Source organism: Sylvia atricapilla, chromosome 6, assembly GCF_009819655.1.
Source record: "Sylvia atricapilla isolate bSylAtr1 chromosome 6, bSylAtr1.pri, whole genome shotgun sequence".
NCBI lineage: Eukaryota > Metazoa > Chordata > Aves > Passeriformes > Sylviidae > Sylvia > Sylvia atricapilla.
Genome location: NC_089145.1, coordinates 13,615,117 through 13,636,697, shown reverse-complemented (window position 1 = coordinate 13,636,697; position 21,581 = coordinate 13,615,117). Strand labels below are relative to the sequence as shown.

At 39.8% G+C, this 21,581-nt stretch overlaps 1 protein-coding gene across 1 annotated transcript in view; it reads left to right on the top strand.

The window, feature by feature from the left end:
• Window positions 1-20,448, top strand: part of ABCC8 (ATP binding cassette subfamily C member 8) — a 73,580-nt gene extending 53,132 nt beyond the window's left edge. Inside the window, exons 24-39 of the mRNA XM_066320837.1 lie at window positions 266-365; window positions 952-1,199; window positions 1,758-1,918; window positions 3,068-3,137; window positions 3,813-3,970; window positions 5,141-5,233; window positions 9,342-9,444; window positions 10,779-10,892; window positions 11,519-11,639; window positions 11,800-11,930; window positions 12,492-12,570; window positions 13,444-13,552; window positions 15,121-15,224; window positions 16,007-16,140; window positions 17,460-17,522; window positions 19,967-20,448. Coding sequence (XP_066176934.1) covers window positions 266-365; window positions 952-1,199; window positions 1,758-1,918; window positions 3,068-3,137; window positions 3,813-3,970; window positions 5,141-5,233; window positions 9,342-9,444; window positions 10,779-10,892; window positions 11,519-11,639; window positions 11,800-11,930; window positions 12,492-12,570; window positions 13,444-13,552; window positions 15,121-15,224; window positions 16,007-16,140; window positions 17,460-17,522; window positions 19,967-20,104 — 1,926 coding nt within the window. The 3' untranslated portion in view covers window positions 20,105-20,448. The remainder of the gene's footprint in view (window positions 1-265; window positions 366-951; window positions 1,200-1,757; window positions 1,919-3,067; window positions 3,138-3,812; window positions 3,971-5,140; window positions 5,234-9,341; window positions 9,445-10,778; window positions 10,893-11,518; window positions 11,640-11,799; window positions 11,931-12,491; window positions 12,571-13,443; window positions 13,553-15,120; window positions 15,225-16,006; window positions 16,141-17,459; window positions 17,523-19,966) is intronic.
• The last annotated feature ends 1,133 nt before the right edge of the window (window positions 20,449-21,581 follow it).

Genomic DNA, 21,581 nt, shown 5'->3' with positions numbered 1-21,581 from the left:
GAATGAGGTATTGATTTAGTTCTTATTAATTCTGGGATTACTCTCCAAGTTAAGATTCCAGGAGGGTTGGGATTGATAATCTCAAATGATTGTTGAATATTTAATTTAGGACCTTTGATTTTACACAGACATAGCAAATCAATCACAGCTGCCTGCTGTGAGATTCTCACTTCTATTTTTCACTAAGTGGAAACAATTCTATCACAAGCAGCAATTTTTTTGTATTGATTCTCTGGTTGAAAACACATGCATATCCCTTTTCCAGGAAACAACTATTGAGGAAAACCCTGTTCTGGAAAGAACGAATCTCCGGAGGACGATGTATTCCCGGGAAGCATTGCTGAAAGATGATGAAGAGGATGAAGGTAAATGGCACTCTTTGAGCCCACTGCTGGTACATTACTTTTTCACAGTTAAATTATATTACAATGAATTAACATCATTCAATTGGCAAGAGAGCATAACATTTTTCATGTGAGTTGTGATTTATAAGAGTGCTGTTTCGATTGCTTTGACCTCTGGACTAGAATGATTGCAAGCATTCACAAGTCATTGCTTCCTCTAGACTTTTGAGTTTTTTCTTGTATGCAAATATAATTTAATAACAAATGAAGAATTATATTAAACAATATGCTGGATGAACTTCACCTGTCAATGGCTAAACATATTTTCTTAAGGTTTTACATAGGAAAAAGATTACAATTGATTTTTATCCAGCCGGTGCTTTCACATTGCAAAAACATGGTTTAAGAAATTGACGACCAAGTGCTGAGGGTTTTTGCATCTTTATAGTGTGCATTACTATTAAGTTTAACGGGTTAATACTGAGCAGGTACTTTGACCTTAAAGCCACCCTTTATTCTGGATGGTAGGACCTGTTTGTAGCTACCATTGGCCAGTCCCTTTGATACGTGTGTAAGCATGGCTGTCCTTTCCTCTTGCACCTTGCAGAAGAAGTAACAGAGAGTGATGATGAAGACAACCTGTCTTCAGTGCTGCACCAGAGAGCCAAGATGCCCTGGAGAGCCTGTGGCAAGTACCTGAGTGCAGCAGGGATCCTCCTGCTGCCACTGCTGCTCCTGTCCCAGCTGCTGAAGCACACGGTGATGGTGGCCATCGACTACTGCCTGGCACTCTGGACTGAGGATGCCATTTCTATCAAGATAGAGCCTGAGACAAAAAACTGCTCCCAGTGCATGGTAGGCACTGCCTTATTCACTTCCTCCTGTGATTTAACTGGGGCTGTTCTCCCACTGCCAACCTCTGCTTCAAGATTTGTATGCAATGTGTAATTTTTCTATAAAAGAGCCACTCCAGAGTATTTTGAAGCTCAAGGCATTTTTGCATACACAGTGCAGTAAAATCAAGTTAAGTTTGGTGTGTTGTTCTCCTTTTATTATCTATATTGTATTTTAGCCACCAAGCTGATATACCTAAAGCTGGGTTTCTAAAGTAATTTTGATATCAGAGGTTTTTTTGTTTTCCCTGTAGTGTTGCATTCTCACAGCAGCCTGGGCTTTTTATGCTATTCTGTGATTTGATATTTCTGATTTATCGCTTATTTTCATGCAAACCTTATCCTCTCCAAAGGATAATACATTATGATTTAAGATGGGTGGGAAAAAAAATCATGGACAGTTTAATCTATGGAGCAAAAAAGACGTACTCTTGCATTTTTTCACTCTTGTGCTTGTATGTTTACAGTAATTTTTAAACATAATTTGAAGTGAATAATTGTGTTGCTCTTTGTTTCTTAGGAGTTTGATCATTCTCCATATTCAAAAGTTTTCAGCATTCTTTGCTGCCTTGGCATCGTGTTATGTCTTGTCACATCAATAGCAGTGGAGTGGACTGGCTTGAAAGTCACCAAAAAGCTACACTCTTCTTTACTAAATAAAATTATTTTGGCTCCAATGAGGTATTTCTTTGATTGTAATAGAAATTTTATTATAGTCATTTTGTCTTCTTTACTTCAAGACAGTCTCTTGAGTGCAGTTTTTACTAAGAAATTCTTGTGCATCACATATTTTTTAAGATGTCAGTGAAAAATCACCAGGTGTCAAGTTTCTGAGTAGTTTTTGAAATTGGTAAATGCTTGAGTACCTAGGCACAAGTCAAAAGCCTCTCCTGCCCAACTGTGACTTCGGAGATTTACTTCCTTGCATGTTTAATTTCTCTTTGCAGTTTTTAATTAGGGTGAAAACACAATTATTGATCAATATGTGGTACAGATAATTCATAGCAGGCTTCATTATGTTAATCGCTGGAAATATTTACTGTCAGGCAGTGATTGTGCAAGTCTAGGAGAGGTAATGAGCTCAGACAAGTGTCATTACAGGCATCATTGGAGTACACTGGGATGTTCTTTGTTCTAGCAAAAGCCTTGGTTGTCCTCCATAAGTTTTTTCCTATGCATGGAAGGACAGGTGTAGCTTGATTCAAACCTACTGCTCTAGGAAAAAACAACTTCCTATTTTTAAGCAAACTATATTTGACCCAGAAATCATGGAAAAATCACACATATGAAAAACCTCAGACATTTTTTAGAATTTTTTTTCCAGGATGAAATTAGACTTCAGGTTCCATACGAGTTATGGAACAGCTAATAGTAGCAGAAGAATAATGTAGCGTGCATTTTGCATATCCAAATGCCTTTTAATACATTATTCCAACAGTAGTTGTCGTTGTTACAATTTTCTGTTCCCAGAAAGATGCAAGACTTTTTAATTTAACTTCTTTTGAATTTTTCATGAATTGAAGTGGCCTCAAATTAAAATCAGAAAGGATTTTTTCAGGTGTAATCATGTGATGTCCATGGCTTAGGCAGTAGAGGGAGCTGAGGAGATGCTTGCAGTTGTAGGGTTCTAAGTGATTGTAGATTCATGCTTGTGGTTGTAAATTCAAGACATTTCCATTTAATTGGAAAGCCACAGTTACTGGAGAAAATGAGAAATTTTACTATGGCTCTCAATTTATTTGCTTGTTTCTGTGATGTAGTACCTAGCTTAAGTACATGAATCAGTTCTAACATCAATATTCTAAACTACCATTCCTTGTACCATTTTAGATTTTTTGAAACAACACCTCTGGGAAGTATATTGAACAGGTTTTCAGCTGACTGCAATACCATCGACCAGGTACTGATTAAATATTTTCAAGCTCTCAAGTTTTCCTATCTTAGTCTGAAAGAGTTATTACAGACTCATCTGGATGAAGCTTACAGATTAACTATAGTTTTGGACTGTATCAGTTTGCATCATGGTTTTCTTCTTAATAAGTTCCTTATCTTACATGCACATTGAAAAAACGTTTATTTTGCTAAGATGTCCTGTATAGAAAAGAGAAGTAAAATAAGATCAATAGTGATATCCCCAAATTAAAGAGTATGTGCCTTTTTTTTTTTAAGCGGGTAAACACATTTATTTGAGGAAATGAAATGAGAATAAAGCAAATGCTATTGCTCAGAATAGAAATGACTGAAATTCAAATTACTGTTACTTACCCCAGACTGCCCTGCCAGTTCATAGGATTTATGCAGATGCTAAAATCATCCATCACATCCCATCTGTAATCCTCCGACATGAGGATTGTGCTCCACAATGCAGATGTGAAGCAGCCTCACAGAAATCCCTTCAGATGTCCCCAAAACCCAGTGGTAAATTCAAGAGCAGACCTGTATGCTTTAAATGCTTAAAATACCCAAGGACTAAAATGTTGGAGGAAGCAGGAGAAAAGAAAATGAAGTCATGTTTTAAGTTTTTCAACTTGGCATTTTATGGAAGATTCTGTATCCTTTTTTCTTCTCTGTGCAGCACATTCCAGCCACCCTGGAGTGCCTGAGCCGTTCCACCTTGCTGTGTGTGTCTGCCCTGGCCGTGATCTCGTACGTCACGCCCATGTTCCTCATTGCCCTGGTTCCCCTGGCAATCATGTGCTACTTCATCCAGAAGTACTTCCGAGTGGCATCCCGGTAAGGGCACAGACCATCACCATTCTGGCCATGGAAACACTTCCTGCAGAGCAGGAGTGATGTTTCTGCACTGCAGAATTGCAGAGGAGCTTTGTGTTTGAATTCGGTCCTGTCAAGGCTGTGGCACTGTCTGCAAGTGGGACAGATCCACTACAGTGGAAACGTGTCATTTTACAAGTGCCTTTGTCGACAGCTCTTCAAGCAGAACTTCTGAGAGGCATGAGTAGGGTGTTTGTGCATGATCAAAGGTTTTTGGAGTTCACAGGATACAAAAAACCCCAGCTGGATTCTGTCCTCCCCCAAGGGCTGTGTGCTGGATACATCTGGGGTGACAGGACCGGGAAAGTGAAGTCTGCCTGTCCAGGTGAAAGTGGAAATAGGTTAAGTCAAGGAGAGGCTGCAGAATGCAGTATAACCGTGGTGGTACTGCTAGGCATTAAGGATCCAGTGTGCACCAGCCTCCTCTCCTGTTCTAGGTGCCTTCTGGTTTTTAAAAATAATAAAACTTTAATTGTATCTGAGACCTTACTCCTTCTAAGATGATAGTTTCCCTCTTGTGAAATGTTTACAGCAATGCAAAAATATGCGAATCTCCTCGTATATGCACAAATTGAGAGAGGGTATGCAACCAATTTACTTCCTGCTGGAAGAAATTTGAGACTAAACAGATTTCACCCTACATGTGCTTTTACTGATATGGGGACTAAATACGACATTGAGAAATGCAACCTAATAATGATTGCAGGCTCATTTACTGAGCGTATGAGATGCTGTTGGCTCAGTGAGAAGCTGTGCTGTTATCTGGGGATGCACTTTGTCTCTGCTTAACTTGAGCTTCTATTTGCAGCATTCCATTAAATTGATATTCAGTACAGAGAAAGAATGGTGTTCAAATCAATAAAAAATTGAGTACAAGGAAAAGGAATATCGGAGAAAGGGGGGAAGCCAGTGAAGAAGAAAAGACCCATTCAGAACTCCAGCTAGTTAAATGTTAGAAGAAAAGTCCTCCTGGGGAATTCATTCCCCTGCAGCACTGCTTTGCAATCTGTCTGGACTTTATGTATATCACTATTGTGATGCTATTCCTTTCCACTCCCTGGGCCTGATTCAAGAGAATAACTGCACAGCAAAACTGGTTTTTTACAGAATTCTTTTCATAATCCTTTCCAGGGACCTGCAGCAGCTGGATGACAGTACTCAGCTACCATTACTCTCCCATTTTTCAGAGACTGTTGAAGGTCTTACCACCATCCGAGCCTTCAGGTACAGGTTTTTTTGAAGAAACATAGATGTTTCAAAAGTGAGGTAATGTTCTGTCTTGAACTGTTCTGCCTGAAAAATCCGGAGTCTTCCCAACATGGGCAAGGGAGGATGTCAAACACTGAAGAATTTTAAGCATTTTATATGTCGAGGAGTCACTGTAAAAAGAACAAGCTCATGTGGGTCATCTGCCCTGTGGTTGCTGTGCAGACACTTGCATGCAGCCTGAAAAATGACCTTGAGGGCACAAATGTGATTTAAGAAGGTAAATTAGCCCGCAATTACCACAGTGTGTGGAGTTGCAGATGATGGGCTTGGGACAGTTTCCGTGACAGAGCTAATATGCACCAACTTGGTACAGAATAATCTGTGTCGATGTCCTGGTCAGATAAGCTGTGCATGCTGGTGGCTTCAGAGGCTGCAGTAGCACCCTACATTTGCTTTTCAGGTTGTTGGCAGAAAATGTGGGTGTTTACATTGATTTTGGAAATACGCAAGCTGGAGACGAACTGTTTCCTTGCCTGTTTTGGTTTGGTTTTCCATCCACATAAGCTCCCAGGAGACAAGCCCAGGAATACCTGCTAACGTGCCTGGGTTCTGTATGTGTGTTAGAAAACTGGCAGTCATGCTGATACCTCAGAGGTACCAAAAAACCACTGCTGAGCTTACCAGCTGCTTGCCCTGCACTAGGGCTATTCTTGTCTTTCCCCTGTTGACTACAAACACGGTCAACTTTTCCATTAGATTCTCATCTAGATGATATCTACATATTTTGTTACTTAATTATTGCTGTTACCCTTCTATCCTTGAAACAGTAGTGTTTATTTATTCCTCCTAACCTATAATGTTAATTTTATAACAGAAGTAGTGCGCAAAGGTAACTTAAACTATTTAAATTAGGTTATAAATAGATTAAAGAAAGAACAACCAATTTAAGAGTTTGTTTCTTTTTGACTGAAGGTAGCTTACCCAAGAGTGGTAGAGCAGTTTAGTTTTCCATTAATTGCTCTTATTGATTATTTAATTCATTGAGTGCTAACGATGTTCTATAGTTTGTAGTTATGTCCACATTCAATTTGCAGGAAAATCAATTCCTCTTTTAATTTCTCCTTTTCTCATTCCGATGTTCTTTTACTTAATCAAGAGGATCTTTGAAGCATTATGGCTGTGTATTTTCTGGTGCTGATACAGAAAGCAATATTCAATTCCATCTAGCTAATATTTTCAGTCTGTCAGAGCATTCCCTCTTGATTTCTTCCTGTCACTTTGGAATTAATTCCTCTGTCAAAGAATTGTGTTTGGTGCCTCCTTTTTCTTAAATCCTGCAGTAAGTGATGTGTCTCTGACCCAGCCAGCCATGGGTGTTCAGTGAGTTCTGTGTTCCATCTGTCTGCCAGCCTCCTGCCTCAGCTGCTAACCCAGTTATTTTTAGGACTGTGGAGCTTTTCAGCTGCCTAACATATTAGCAGGAGTGGAGTTTAGACTTGCTAGTGTGAGCATCCCTAAAAATAACACTAATTCAGGAATTCATTCTGTTAGGAGGTGGCAGTTGTTCCTGAAGTGTCCTTACCCTTGGTTACTCTCCATCCTGGATTTATTCAGAATGCACATGGAAAGAAGTGAACAAAAATATCTGGGGGATTTCAGAAAGACAGCTCCTGCTGCACCTACAAAAACACCTTCAGCAGATGCTCTGGCTGATTTATCGTTTATTTTGATACTTCAGATAGCATTTGTGTTAAACCATCAAAAAAATGTGAACGTGAAGGATTCTGCAAAGACTTGTCTGTATTCTTAAAGACCTGGTAATCTGGGGGTACTTCCTGAAGAGAAATTCTGATCTTTTTTGCATCAATGCAGCAGCTGTGGTAACTTTGCATCCCTGTTCCACGTGCATATGCATGACTGACTCATGATGCATAGCTCACATTCTCTGAGGCTATCTGCGTCACACAATTCCTCATGGTATAGAGATAGGAGAGTTAAATGTGACTGAATTGATTCCAGAAGCAGCACAGCCACGTCTGTGTGGTGAGGCACTGAGGGCAGCCAGCCCTGGGGAAAGGAAGGGCTCCCTAGCTCTGACATGGTCACACTAATGCCTGCTTCAGAAACAACCATCCTACTGTGCAAACACACCAACGAGCTCCCAGCCAGCCCAGATCATGGGCAGCAGGGCAGGGAGGGGATTCTGCCCCTCTCTTCTGCTCTGGTGAGACCCCACCTGCAGTGCTGCATCAGCTCTGGGGTCACAGCACAGGAGGGACATTGGAGTGACTCCAGAGGAGGCCAGTGAATTGATTAGAGATGAAGCACCTCTCCTGTGAGCAAGGGCTGAGTTGAGTTTGTTCGGCCTGGAAAGGAGAAGGCTTTGGGGAGACCTAATTGTGGCCTTCCAGTACCCAAAGAGAACCTGTGAGAAAGATGGGACTATTTACAAAGGCATGTAATGACAGGACAAGGGAAACAGCTTCAGACTGAAAGAAGCTGTTTAGATTAGATGTTAGGAGGAAATTCTTTATTGTGAGGATGGTGAGGCACTGGCACAGGTTTCCCAGAGAAGCTGTGGACACCCCATCCCTGGAAATATTTAAGGCCAGGTTGGATGGGGCTCTGGGCAACCTGGTCTGGTGACTGATGTCTCTGCCCATGGCAGGGGGTTGTAATGAGATGATCTTTAAGGTCCCTTCTGATCCAAGCCATTCCATGATTCCCCATTGCATACAGCAGACATGTCTCTCATGTCTTAGCACATGGCTAAGTTGTGGACAGCTGAATTATTTCTTTTCCTCAAAATCATAGTTTTTTTAATGTAAAGTCATTCTTTTACTGTGCTCAGCAGAAGGATTAAGGTATTTTGCAGTGAACAAATTTGAAAGCTTCTGTAAGCCATGTACTTCATACACAGGTATATCAGTATTAGGAAAGTTGAGTTTATAAATAATCAATGCTTGTTGCAGCCATAGTAGCTAAAGGATAAGGTAAAGTTTCGAAAGGGGGGGAGGGGGAGATCAAGTGTATTAAACTTGCTCATGTAATAAAAGGCGGGGGAAGGCAAGATTTGGGTGCTTAAACTAAATCTTCAGGCCTTTGAGCTTATATCACTGCCCTGGAAAATACTTTTGTGCTAGGCTTGTGCATTATTTCCTGTAATTGTTGATACACTTGATTATTGACATCACTTTAATTTACAACTATGCAATTAAATATGCCCATTTAGAAGGGGCGACTGACTGACTTGCACACTTGCCAAGACCCCAGCAGGGAGTCATTTTCCATACCTGCTGAATTCATGGCAGATTGCATTGGTGCAGCTATTCAGGTGAATGGGTGCAAATTCACTATAACAAACCGCAAGCAGGCTTATTTGTGATTCATCCTGTTTTGTGTACTGTGGCCAATTCCTTGAAGGAAGGGAAGCAGTTCTTTCCAATCTAATATTCTTTGTTGTGCCATGTACTTGGACTTCCATTTTCCAAAGTGCTCCATTTGTTTAATGATAAGGACAAATACATTTGATTAATGTGGGTGCTACTATAATGGGAAGTTCTTTGTGTCCATACTTTTTTAATTGTTCTAATTTCTAGACACTATAGTAATATAAATTTTAAAACCTGAGCTTATATAATTGAGAAGCTGAATTCTGCAGCATTAATGCTTCTTTTCACAAGTACATGTATGTATTATTTTTCTCGTACATATTTCACATATTTTAGTTTTAGATTTCTCTCTCAATTACCATGTCATAAAATACGTTTATAAAATGCCCAGTGGGATCTGGAGGTCCCACGGAATTTCAGTGCAATCAATACAATAATATCCATAAACTACTTCTCAAGATACTGCACAAATACACTTTTGCCTGTTTCTAATACACCACTACAAATGATGTCACTCTGAACTATTGACAGGATGATTTATACCCTGTGCCAAGCTGTCCATGAGCACGTACCCCAGAAATTAAATTTTACTTTGTATTTTCCTGAGACCCCAAGGCCTGACTCCTTTTTTTTTCTCCTTTCCTCTTGCTTTCCTCTTCCTTTTTTTTTTTTTTTTTTGTTGGTTTGGTTTGGTTTGGTTTTGGTTTTGGGTTTTTGTTTCCTTTTTTTAGGTATGAAGCCAAGTTCCGACAAAAACTTCTTGAATACACAGATTCCAACAACATTGCCTCCCTTTTCCTCACAGCAGCCAATCGCTGGCTGGAAGTTCGCATGGCAAGTACATCATTATTGTTGTGTGTACACAAGGAATTCTTGACTTTGTTCCAAGTAATCTGATGAGGCATCCAACAATTTTCCAGCCTCATCTCAAAGCTATACCTTTGCCCTCTCTGTGTCTCTGACTGTGATGAGCACATGCCCAACCCATCCTGGACATTGAATGGGGTATGAATTTTTTCCGGTAGCCTGCAGCTGTTTTTCCAAGACAGGAATAGTTTTCACGGGTCACATTGGCTCCTCTGTGTGTGAAGAGTGATCAGAGCTAGTTGAGCTGTGCCACCAGCCAGCATGTCATTGTGGGACCCTGTCAGTCAGTGTCAGCAGCCTCTGCCTTGTGGTTCCCTCGGAACATTTCAGTATCTTGGAAGCTCTCCTAATGAGCAGAAGGATGTAGATAAGTTTGAGTCTGTTTTGGGGTCATCTGAAGAACACCAAAGATATTTGCTGGCCTCTTTTCTGCTCAGTGAAGTGGCCTGGCATGAGAAATGCTTTATTAAAAATAATTATTTAGGAAGAAAGTTAAGGAATTTTATGTTGTGGAATGTTACACCACAATTGTAAGTGCATGTGTAGTAAGGCTGTTCTGGTAACAAGGGCTTCTTTTAGATGTGCTAAATGCATGTCAATTCATTTTTCATGTCACACTTTATAGCTCCGTTTTGGACTCCTCCTTAACTGGTACCTTTTGCTAATTTAGTTCAGGTGTTGGGTATTGACCTGAATAAAATATTATTACGTTATTATATCTTCAGGCCTAGACCACCTGAAGTCCCTAATTCTGATCAATGCCTGTATCACTAAACAGTTCAAACACAGACAAATGACAATTTCCCTTCTACTAAGTTCTTTTTTCTAGTCTGTTATGCTATATTACTCAAGGAATTGTCTGTGGGAAGTCAAATCACCAATTACTTAAATTAAAGCAGAAAAAGGCCCCTAAGGTAATAGGTGTGTGCTGTGCAAGAAAGGCTTGTTTGGACTGTTATGGGTGGTAGGAGCTCAGCAGCAACAGCAGAGCCTCCCAGCAATTTATCATCACCAACAGAGATGGGGCACATGAGCATTTCCTTCCTATCCCAGGTAACATCAGCTGCATGGTTTAAGCCACCTCCATTACATGCTTAAGATATCTGTGTTGACTTCCCCAGCACAGCCCTGCTGAAAGCAGTAAGAATGTGTTCCTAGGTAGAGTCTGTATGGAATTCCATGGGGTTTTCTGCCTGCCTTTTGAAATTGTGCAATGGGTTTGTCGTTTGGTATGCAAAGTTATGAGAACATTTTAACCCTTTGTAGACTTATAATGATGGAGCTTATTCATATTCCTTCAGGAGTACATTGGAGCATGTGTGGTACTCATAGCAGCTGTCACTTCTATTACCAGTTGCCTGTATAATAAAATCACTTCAGGACTTGTAGGCTTGGGACTAACCTATGCTCTTATGGTAAGAATCTCAGGATCCTTTCTGTCTCTCCCAAACATTTTTTTGTAATTCCTCAGGGCACAAAGATGAACAGGAAGATTGAAGGTGTCTGTACATCTATAGTGGGTACTGTAACATCACTGAAACCATGTGTTTACTTCAGTTCACATGTGATGGTTGACATATTTGAGTGTATGCTTTCTTCAGCTTTGAGATCAAATCTCATCGAGGTGTTAGTTCAGATATGTCAACAAAACATGGACAAGTTGAATCATAGTTTTTTATATTGTCTTGCATTGTGAAGAATACATTTTCAGTGCATCAGTTGTAATTATGCCCCGGTATGTCATTCTAGATTGTCTAAACTTAAGTTACCAAAATTATGTCTTTTCACCTGTCTTTATTGTCTCCTCACCCTCTTTTCTGTTGGTGTAGATCAGATCTCCATAGTACCAAAGTATGTGTGCACTGCAGCTAGGAAATTTAACCTTTTGTCATTGTTGCCTCCCTGTTGGTGTTGTATCATCTAGTGCATTCACAACTTCCACTTACTGAGGCGTTCCTGTGTAGGAATATAGGCTGCATGCTCTCAAATGATGCAAACCACTAAAAATCTGGGATTCAGTCTTGTATTTGCTTTACATCAGGTGTCTAACTATCTGAATTGGATGGTTCGTAACCTGGCTGACATGGAGATCCAGCTGGGGGCAGTGAAAAGAATCAATGGCCTTCTCAAAACAGAAGCTGAAAATTACGAAGGGCTCCTTTGTAAGTGCAGTTTTGTGCAGCGTGCAGAAAGAGCTTGCTGAAATTTTTATGACTTTGCAGTGTATTGTCATGAAAAATTTAGTAAATCATCTAATGAACCAACTAATTTATTGTAAGAGGTTGATGATGAGTTTTTCTTCCCCCTGTGCTTGTGGTACAGCTTCCTCACAGATTCCCCAGAACTGGCCAGACAGAGGGGAGATCCAAATCCAGAACCTCAGCGTCCGATACGACAGCAACTTAAAGCCAGTGCTAAAACATGTCAATGCCCACATCTCACCAGGACAAAAGGTAAAGAACAGCAGTGGTTCTCAGAAGCTATTTAGACTAGCACATCACATAAATCAGAGTTAAAACATACCACAGAATGTTTTGATGACTGAATTACAAATGATTTTTCTTTTCCTCTCAAAGAATGTAGTGCACTGGAAAGGAGTCTGGGGGATTCTTAGCTTGGTGTATTGAGGCAAACAGCCCCATCTCAGTATCTCAGTGTTCTCCTGTCAGCACACAGTGCCAAAAGAAGTGACAGTGAGCCCTTACAGTGCTAGACCTAATTTTCATCCTTCTCACATGACTCTCTTGTCTTTATTCTTCTCATTACCACTCTCCTGTTGTTCCTGTTATAGGACTGGCCTTGATTTATCCGTAAATGCTCAGACCCCTAAAAAACAAAAAGTGAACCCAGCAATTCTGTAATGGCTAGTTCAGTGTGACTGATCTGTCAGGAGGAGAAGAGGATCGTGTGAATCAGAACAGCTCCACCACCCTCTCATCTTAAGTGTCAAGTACAGATGTTATCCATTTCCTGTATTTTCCCTGCCTGATGTTCATCTGCTTTCTGTGTCACAGATTGGGATCTGCGGCCGAACAGGCAGTGGAAAATCCTCCTTCTCTCTTGCATTTTTCAGAATGGTTGACACCTTTGAGGGTAAGATAACACTTTTATGTCACTCAAACTTAGCTCCTGAAGGTTCTTTGGTAGTCTTTTCCTTAACAGAAGCAGCTCTGAACTGTGATTTTCAAATCTGCAGGACGTGCTCTCTGGCCCTGTTTAAAGCTGATATCATCTGTCACCTAACAGCTGTGCCATTTGTAAGGCAGATCAATAAAAATTCTGCTTGATAGAAGCAGAAGTCCAAAAGTGACAGACGACAGCCTTTTGTGCTGTTAAATCACAGCAGCAAGGCATAAAAGAGCAAGGTATTCAAATGTAATGAAGGATCTGTGCTCAAGGGACAGATAGGATCAGCTAGGCCCAGAAAACTCAGCAACTGAGGATTGCAGCTTGGTCTTCTGCCCTGGAATTTCCTGCCGTATTTCCTGCTCTGTGTGCCGTGTCCATACGCCTCACAGGGAGGCATCTCAAAAAGATGTCAGCCTGTTTCCCAGCCACATCACCCACAGAGCCCCTATGCAGAGACAGACAGTTGTACTCAGAGATAAAATTTCAAAGTGCTCAACAGTAATTCGGTTTTCTGAAAGGCTTGTTGCCCCTGGTAATTAATCCCTGATTGAAGTAATGTCTGAGCTTGTTGTTTGATAGAAGTATACTGGTCAAGCAGTTGAGTAGTGTATCTAATCATTCCTAAGATACTTCAGGTACACTCTGTATGCTTTCCAGCTCAGCTTAGTCTCAAGAAGGCTGTGCTTGCTTTTTAGTCAAAGCATTTTTCTTCAGTGAAGAAAGGGGTTTGTGATACAAGGCCTGTTCCTGCTGTACTGCCTTTCAGCCTGGAAGTGAGCCATGTCTGTGCCAGCAGCTGTGTGGCACAATAAACACTGTCCTCTTTCTTTTGAATAGGGAGGATTATCATTGATGGTATAGATATTGCAAAGCTGCCCTTACAGACGTTGAGATCCAGGCTGTCCATCATCCTCCAAGATCCCATTTTATTCAGTGGGACAATCCGGCAAGTATTAAGCACCAGCAATAAATAAATAAAAACCATGTAATTGCTTGTATGTCATACAATATGAATTATATATTATAATTGTACTATATAATGACTTTTATACCAAGCTCTTCAAATCCAGTCTCCTCAGCTGGAATAGGGAGGATCACTACCTTCTGTCTGTGCTTTTAATTCATTCCTGCGAGATTAATCTTTCCCCATGCCTGAGCCTGAACAGGGCACTGTTGGCAGAAGACACCCCATGCCTGGGAAGGAGGGAAAGCCAATATTTATTCCTCCAGGATTTACTAATCAGTTTAACTCACTGATCAAATACCCATAACCACCCAGCATTTCTTGAAACCTTCTTTCTCCTACAACTGTTTTCATCTTTCTGCCTTAAAATATGAGATGTAAAAAAACGTAGACTAAAAAATTACTGCAGACAGAGAGAAGGCAAAAGAACAACATGAGAAGTATTGAGACACTGGGCTGTTTTATCCTGGAGCCTCTATCTGTGTTTCTTCTGAGCCGTTTCATCTACAGCACCAAATACCTTAGCTCTTGTTGTTTTGGTTTTTTGGGGGGGTTTTTTTGTGTTCTCTTCCTACTTCTCTGAGAAGATGATGCAGTAGAAGCAATGGCCAAAAGTTGCAGTTTCCAACAAATGTCCTTCCCTGTGTCTGTGCCATTTACCTTAGGAAGAAACAGTACAATCCTCAGTGCACAGTTACATCACCTGCAGTTTTAGTTTCTACAAGTGATTAGAGTTCACTTAAAAGGATACAGGCTTCAGGACATGCCTGAATAGACCATGATTCATTCCCATCAGAAGATGATGTGCTTGTAGTCCTTTGTTTTATGAATTAATCTATTAAAAAAATGCATTTTTAAGGCCAGCATTGAATTTTTACAACTCATACAGCAGGAGTAAAACAAAAATAGTGTTATGCACCATTGAATCTTTTATTGTCATTCTATATGCTGATGTAATATGATGTGAGATTCACATTTGTTGCTGTCACTTCTGGGCCACAGCAAACTAAAATAATGTTCATCTGTTCATAAATCAAAGATTTTTTTAATTGCAGTGAAGACTTAAATTAATAATGCAGTATGAAGCTTGATAATTCTGTTAACATTTCTATAGCAATGAAAAACCAAGAGACATTGTATTTAAAAGGAGGGAGGGTGGAATTTTGGCCTTTGTTAAAATTGAATGTTAATTTTAACTGAGTGTAGTCACAGATTTTTGTAGTAAAACAAGATTTCTTTAGTTTATAGAGAACAAAATAAATTCCAAACTCAAAGATATCCACAAAACAGGAACCTTTTCCCTTTCTGCTCGACTGAGAGTCACATTTTCATCTTAATCACATTGGCATAAATATTGATTAAGTCTGGGAAATTCAATAGATTTATACCAATGATAGATCAGAATCAGGCCCAGACCTTCTGTATGTACACACACCTTCTGTATGTGTATGATTCTGGTTATCTGCAGGTTTGTTTCTAAGCTCATTAAAAGAAGAAATCCATTGCAGCAGTTTCTGTTGACTGATGTTTTTGAATTACCCATGCTGCAGGTTTAACTTGGACCCTGAGAAGAAGTGCACTGACAGCATGCTTTGGGAAGCACTGGAAATAGCACAGCTCAAGCATGTGGTGAAGGCATTACCTGGGGGCCTAGGTAAGTAATGAGACTTCTTTTTGAGAATATTGTTTCCAGCATTCACAACATTCCTGTTTCACTCTCATTTGTTAGAGGGCTAGTTGAAGAAAGAGCTTTTAAAGTTTGTGGAAGGTGACAAAAAGTGCCTGCAGGCAAATGTCCTATATCTGTGTAACTCCTTTACCAACTGTACCTGGGGGGCAGAATCCTCTTTCTTTTCAAATTGATGGCAAAATTATTTTATTTCAGTATATCTTCGTATTGAAGCACTGAAATTTATGGGTCTTGTGAATTCAGATAGGCAGTCAACAAGTCAGGTGTTACCTAGAACACATTCTTTTGTATTTTTCAATAGTCATGTCCAAGGAGGAAGATTTCTAATGCTTCAAGGGGTGAATCCTTTGGCCATGCAGGAGGAAAAAAAACCAAAAAAAGGCAAAACCCCAAACACCTAACAAAAAACAAAAACACCAATAAACCCCCTTAAAATGGTAAGCTGTACAGCCCTAGGGTAAAGAAATGAGGGATGCTGGTTTGACTGGGGGTGCAGTGTCCTAGACTGCACATGTTTCAGAGAAACTCACTCTTGGACATCCTCAGCTACTTAGATGTTTATCAGATACAGAGAATATAGTGAGACAAAAGTACTGTTTCTTTTGAACACTGGAAATAAGCAGGCAAAACTGTGTCAACAGCTGTAGGCCCACAAAATATTACTTTATGCTGAAAGTAAGACATAATTTTCTGAGTATATGCTCTATTCTGATCTGACTGTACTGATTTTGCTGTATCACTTCCAGATGCAATAGTCACAGAAGGGGGTGAAAACTTCAGCCAGGGCCAAAGGCAGCTGTTCTGCCTGGCAAGGGCTTTTGTGAGGAAGACGAGCATCTTCATCATGGATGAAGCCACAGCATCTATTGACATGGCAACAGTGAGTTTGAAGTGCTTCTGATTTCTTTTCCTTGAGGGGGAGACAACTGATCTGTGAAGAAAAAAGTAGAAAACAATTCTGTCTATTCTGTAACATGCTTACACCATATTTAGTGCAGACATATTTACATGCCCAGGTAGTTGTGAGTCACTGCTAATAAATCTAAACTATTTTACTTTTAAACCATTATAGTAGGGATTGAATAGTTATTCCAGAACTGATTGCATTATGAAAATAAAGCGTGTCATTTTAATTGGCAGTGGGCGTTTCTAAAGCTAAAGGTCAGTTGAGGTGGTCAGTGAAGGGTGAATTGGCAAGCAGCTGGTTTTCCCAGCATGGTTGGCAGGACAATTCAGGAAGTTAGAAGGCTTGAAAGTAGAGTCAAGGAAATAAAAACAGACACAGAAAAGACATACTGGATTATTGCATTAATTGCCTGGAATTTCTAGGCAGATGTTTAAGCGCTCAGTAACAGTGCAGTAACTGGGTTTTAGCCAAATAGAATAGTGCATTTTTTCATCTCTTATGTTGTTACAGGAAATATTTCAGTTTTCTTTCTCCTGTAAGTAAAGAACAGAATTGGAGGGATTTGCTAGAACAGCTACAATTTTTAGTTCAGTAAAATGCTAATGTTTGGCTTTCAGTAAGGGAACTATACTGCATGCAGCCCAGCTAAAACACATTTTGAATTTTGATGCATTGAGGATAGAGTTCCTCCTTTGAAATACTTCTCCAAAGAGCAGCTAATAGCAAATGAAGGTATCTGTGCTCGTGACACTTCCAGGCAGTTTGGAATGCAACGATGCATCTCCTAAATAGCAAGGGATGAGTACTTGTTGAGTGAGAGCTATGTATGTTAAGGCCATCTTAAATATCATCTCCACTGTTAAATATTCCAGGTACAGCACAGTCCCTTGCTTGTCTCTGCCACCCCTTGGTGTTAGATGTCCCCATTGGGCTGGAACATTCCTGGCTTTGCAGAGGACATGCCGCAGAGGTGCTGGCCTGGCAGCACCCAGAATTCACCTTGGATTTCCTCACTGTAAAACTGAGGCCAGGATAGCAGGAGTTTGGGGCCAGAGCACAACTCTGGTGTCTGCTGAACCCTAGAAGCAGTAGGAATGGCAGGAGCAAGCAGTGGAAATGGCAGGAGGTACCAGGCTCTGATTTAGTTCAGACATGTACCTAATTTTTCACTTCCACAATGAGCAATAAGTAACAGTATGGAATAGTAAGCGGTTATTTAAGCCTTCTAAGTGTCTGTGTCTATCATGCAACTTGTGTTGTTTGGAAAGCACCAAATGTGTTTCCTTCCCTAGGAGAACATCCTCCAGAAGGTGGTCATGACTGCGTTTGCTGACCGTACTGTGGTGACAATAGCGGTGAGTACAGCCCCTGCCACCATTCTAGTGCAAACAAGGATCAGAAATGCCCCAAGAGTCACTTCTTGTCCCTGTTAATAAATGTGTTCATTAGGCCATTCATCTTTCTTCTTTTTTTTAAGTGGTGTTTAAATCTAAGCTTTCTTTTCCATTTTAAATTTTTATTTAAATTCATAAGAGTAGCCTCTTAAATGTGTTGCATGGTGCTAAGTCAAATTGCCTGTAAAGGTACATAATCTAAGTCTGCTCTCTATCTTTTGTGTCCCATTTTAAGCTAATTTAAAATGCCATATACTTTGCTGTGAAATATAAGAATAAGTTTCATCAAGCTAAAATAATCATTTAACTAAGAACAAGTAAATACACATATTTCAGGGGGGTGAAATGTAGTCAGTATGCTTCCTTATATTTAGAAATCCAACACAAGGAATCTCTGAGCATCATTTATTTCCACCTAGTAAATGTGTAGTAGAAGACCTGATGTATCTTACTGTATCCATCCAGTGTGTCATTATAAAAAAGCAAAGGAATCATAACCATGACATTTCCTGATTTCTCTGCATGGAAATTCAAATTTTCACTGTATTCTGCATTTATGTATCTTTTTCAATTTGTTTGGGGACAGACTGAAAAAGCTTTATTATTCTTATACTCCCTTACTGAGTTTTAAACTGCACAGTTCAAACAAACAACAGCTTGGAATAAACTTAATTTGAATGTTTTTGTTTGCTTCCAATTGTACATGTGGTTTACAGCAGATGGGTTTGTATTCAAAACATTCTGTTGTAGAAGCATAACATAGGGAGTTCATAGCATGGGTAGTGGTTTGGGGGTTTGGGTATTTTGTGTCATTGATTTTGAGATGTGGTTTTGTTCTGTGTTGGTTTTGGTGGGGTTTTCTTCCCCTGAAAAAGCCATATATTTCTAATTTCTGCTTAGGAAGAATAGTAATAGTTGGAGTTACAGTACTGGCTCTCTGTTATCTTCTACGTTACTCACAGTTTCCAGAGTGGCAGCACTGATTGTGTTACACTGAAAGAGACCAGACAAGGGCAGCAAATTCAACTGCAATGTGATATTTCAGTCCCCTGCCCCTGCCTGTGGACTGGATAAATGTCATAGAAACTGCAGAAGATATGGGATTTGTAGATGCCATCAGTGATTACTTTGTGGAAAATCTGGCTTGGAAAGCCAGAGAAGGAAATACAAGAGTTTTTTTGATACTGAGGATGCCCAAGACTTGATTAGGAACCTTATGGGTGAAGAGCAACTGTGTAACAGCAACCAATAATAATTCTGAGATTAAATATCCCTGCAGGAGGAATGCACATCCAAAAAGTCCCATGTAATTACAGTTAACATTAAAAAGTGGAATTCTGTCAGTATGAAGAGGCTTGCAGAAACCTAACCCAAAAAAATAAATGGTGGAGGGAAAAAAACCTAAAAGAAGCAGCAAAGGAGATCGAAACTGACAGTGATTATCGAAATTACTGAAGCATTTTAAATAAGAAAGAAGATGGAAACAATGCATGCTATTTATTTAAGTAATGCTTGAGTTAGGATAGAAAAATGTGGTATAGATCATGAAATAAAAAAGATTATTAGAAACAAGAAGGCTGAATTCAAAGAACATAGTTCACACATACGTTGAATATTGTGTGTAGTTCCAGTGTCCTTATGCCCAGAACAACACATTACAACTGGAAAATATTGAGAAGCACAGGATGATTTTGGAGGTGTTGGATTTGCTCCTGGAGGGGAGCAGCTGAGAGCAGCCTGGGGCTCTCCTGTTTGGAAGAAGGACAATGTCAGGACACGTGAGAGAGGTCTGCAAGGCCACGAGGGGCATCAGATGAAATGGAGCAACACGGCCCAGAGCATGCTGAAGGAGGGAGTACTTGTTTCTATAGTGAGGAGGAAATATGGCAAAGTCTTTTCCAAAGGATATGGATGCAAAACAATTGTGAAAGCTCAAGAGAAAACATGGCCCAAGGCCTGTCAAACTGACTAGATCAGCTTTCTAAATAGACAAACCACAGCAAGCTCAGGAACCACCCCAGACCCAGATGTAATCCAGGGCTGGGAGAATTCCCAACTTCCCACAGGCAGTTCCACACTGAGTTGCCCAGTTCCTGCTCTGCCTGGCTGCCTTCTTTGGGCTGCACTTGGTAGCAGGACTCTGGGCTGGGGACATTCTAAAGGGAACTTGTAGGACTCTTCAAATTCACAACTACCTGTGTATTTTTTAGGTATTTGAGTACCCACCTGGCTCTTGGTCTGTATATTTATCTGCAGTATTTACACAAAAAATAGGATGAAAAGTAGGATAAATAGCCTTAATCAAACTTGAACTGTGTAAGAAAATTATTTTGTGGAAGTCTGCCTTATCCTGGAATATGTTGAATAGAGAGATAAGCTGACCTGGCTTTTTGTTTGTCTTTCAGCACCGTGTGCACACGATCCTCAATTCAGATTTGGTTATTGTAATGAAGAGAGGGGTTATTTTGGAATATGACAAGCCTGAGGTTCTGCTAGAACAAGAAGACAGTGTCTTTGCTTCTTTTGTACAAGCAGATAAGTAATAAAAATAAATAAAGCATTTTAGAATACAATTTTATTATTTTCTAAAAATGTAAAATACCTGTAAATAAATATTATTTCATAATAAATCGAGCTTTTCCTTTTTTAATAAAATGAGCCGTTTTTCCATCTGAAGCATTAATGAATTATCTGTGTACTTTACTTTTTTGTATACTACTACTTTTCTTTTTATTTGCTGCCAAAGAATTATGAAATATAGTTGAAAAAAAATTCATGGGTGTACTACAACAGGATACACATCAAACAAACTTGACCAGCATGGAGTTTTTATGTACCTCTCAATCTCCCCTATCATTTATTAATATGTTATTTTTAATGTGTCATAGCCCTATGTAGATAATGTTGGTGGCTGACTAAACACAGAAAGAAAAATTATATACCAAAGGTATCTCTCAAAGGCTTGTATCTCTTTCAATCAAATGACTCTGTAAAGCTTTAATATCTAAATATAAAATCTGTAAAACATTTTTCAGACTGTGGTTTATTGATAGTGCCTGAGCTGTGCCTTAGACTCTCTTTCAGTACTATCTAGAAATTAATCACAATCTGATTCCATCTTTCTGCCCGCTGAATACTATTGCACTGATTCCAAGCAGGATGGAGGCAGATTCCCTCCTGAACTGTGAAGAAGCTGAGAGGAGGCAGGCTATGATAAAAGTATCAGTGTTTAATGTACACTGCTTCCAGACCAGTGCAGATGTACCAATTCATCTGGAAATTATCTTTCCAAGACTGATAAATAAACAGCATTAAACCTTTCACTGCAGCTCAGGGCCACGAGAGCTTGACTCATCATCTCCTAGTTTCACATGTTTCACCCACTGTCGTGCTGTCTCTAGATTTACTGTGACCCTTTCCAATAAATCCTGTACACTAAAGATAACTTTTAACCACTGAAATTATCCTAATTTAGCTAGACAGCTACTTCTCCCTGCCCTGTGACAATCATTCTGGGATTTTTTCATTAATAGAGGGTTAGAATGTCAGTAACTCAATGGAAGGCTACAGTGAGTTTTTCGCTTACTCTTTTTACAGTAAGTTTGCCTTTACATCCATTGTTTTCTTATTTCCACTGTTTGAAGTGCTTAGGAGAGCTCTTTATCTTTTGGGTTTTTTTTTTTCCTCTCTCTTTAGCCTGCTCGATTAGTTTGGAACCTGTTTTTAAAATCTTTCTTTTCTAGAAAAAGACACCTCAGTGTTCTCATGGGATATGTGATATTTTAAGGCACTACTTCTCGCACTGCAGCAGAGAGCCAGGGAAAATGAAGAACTGTTGTTGCTGCTTGTGTTACCAGTTCCAGAGCAGAGTATTTGCAGCATATCCCTGCTGTTATTTGGGCAATAATAAAGGGCAGGTAAGTGGCACCACAGGAGAGTGTAGAATGAACAGTGGTAAAAGGAGGTAGGGTAGGGTTATGCAGATGAAAGGCATGAGCTCTGTCATTGCCTGCTACCCTT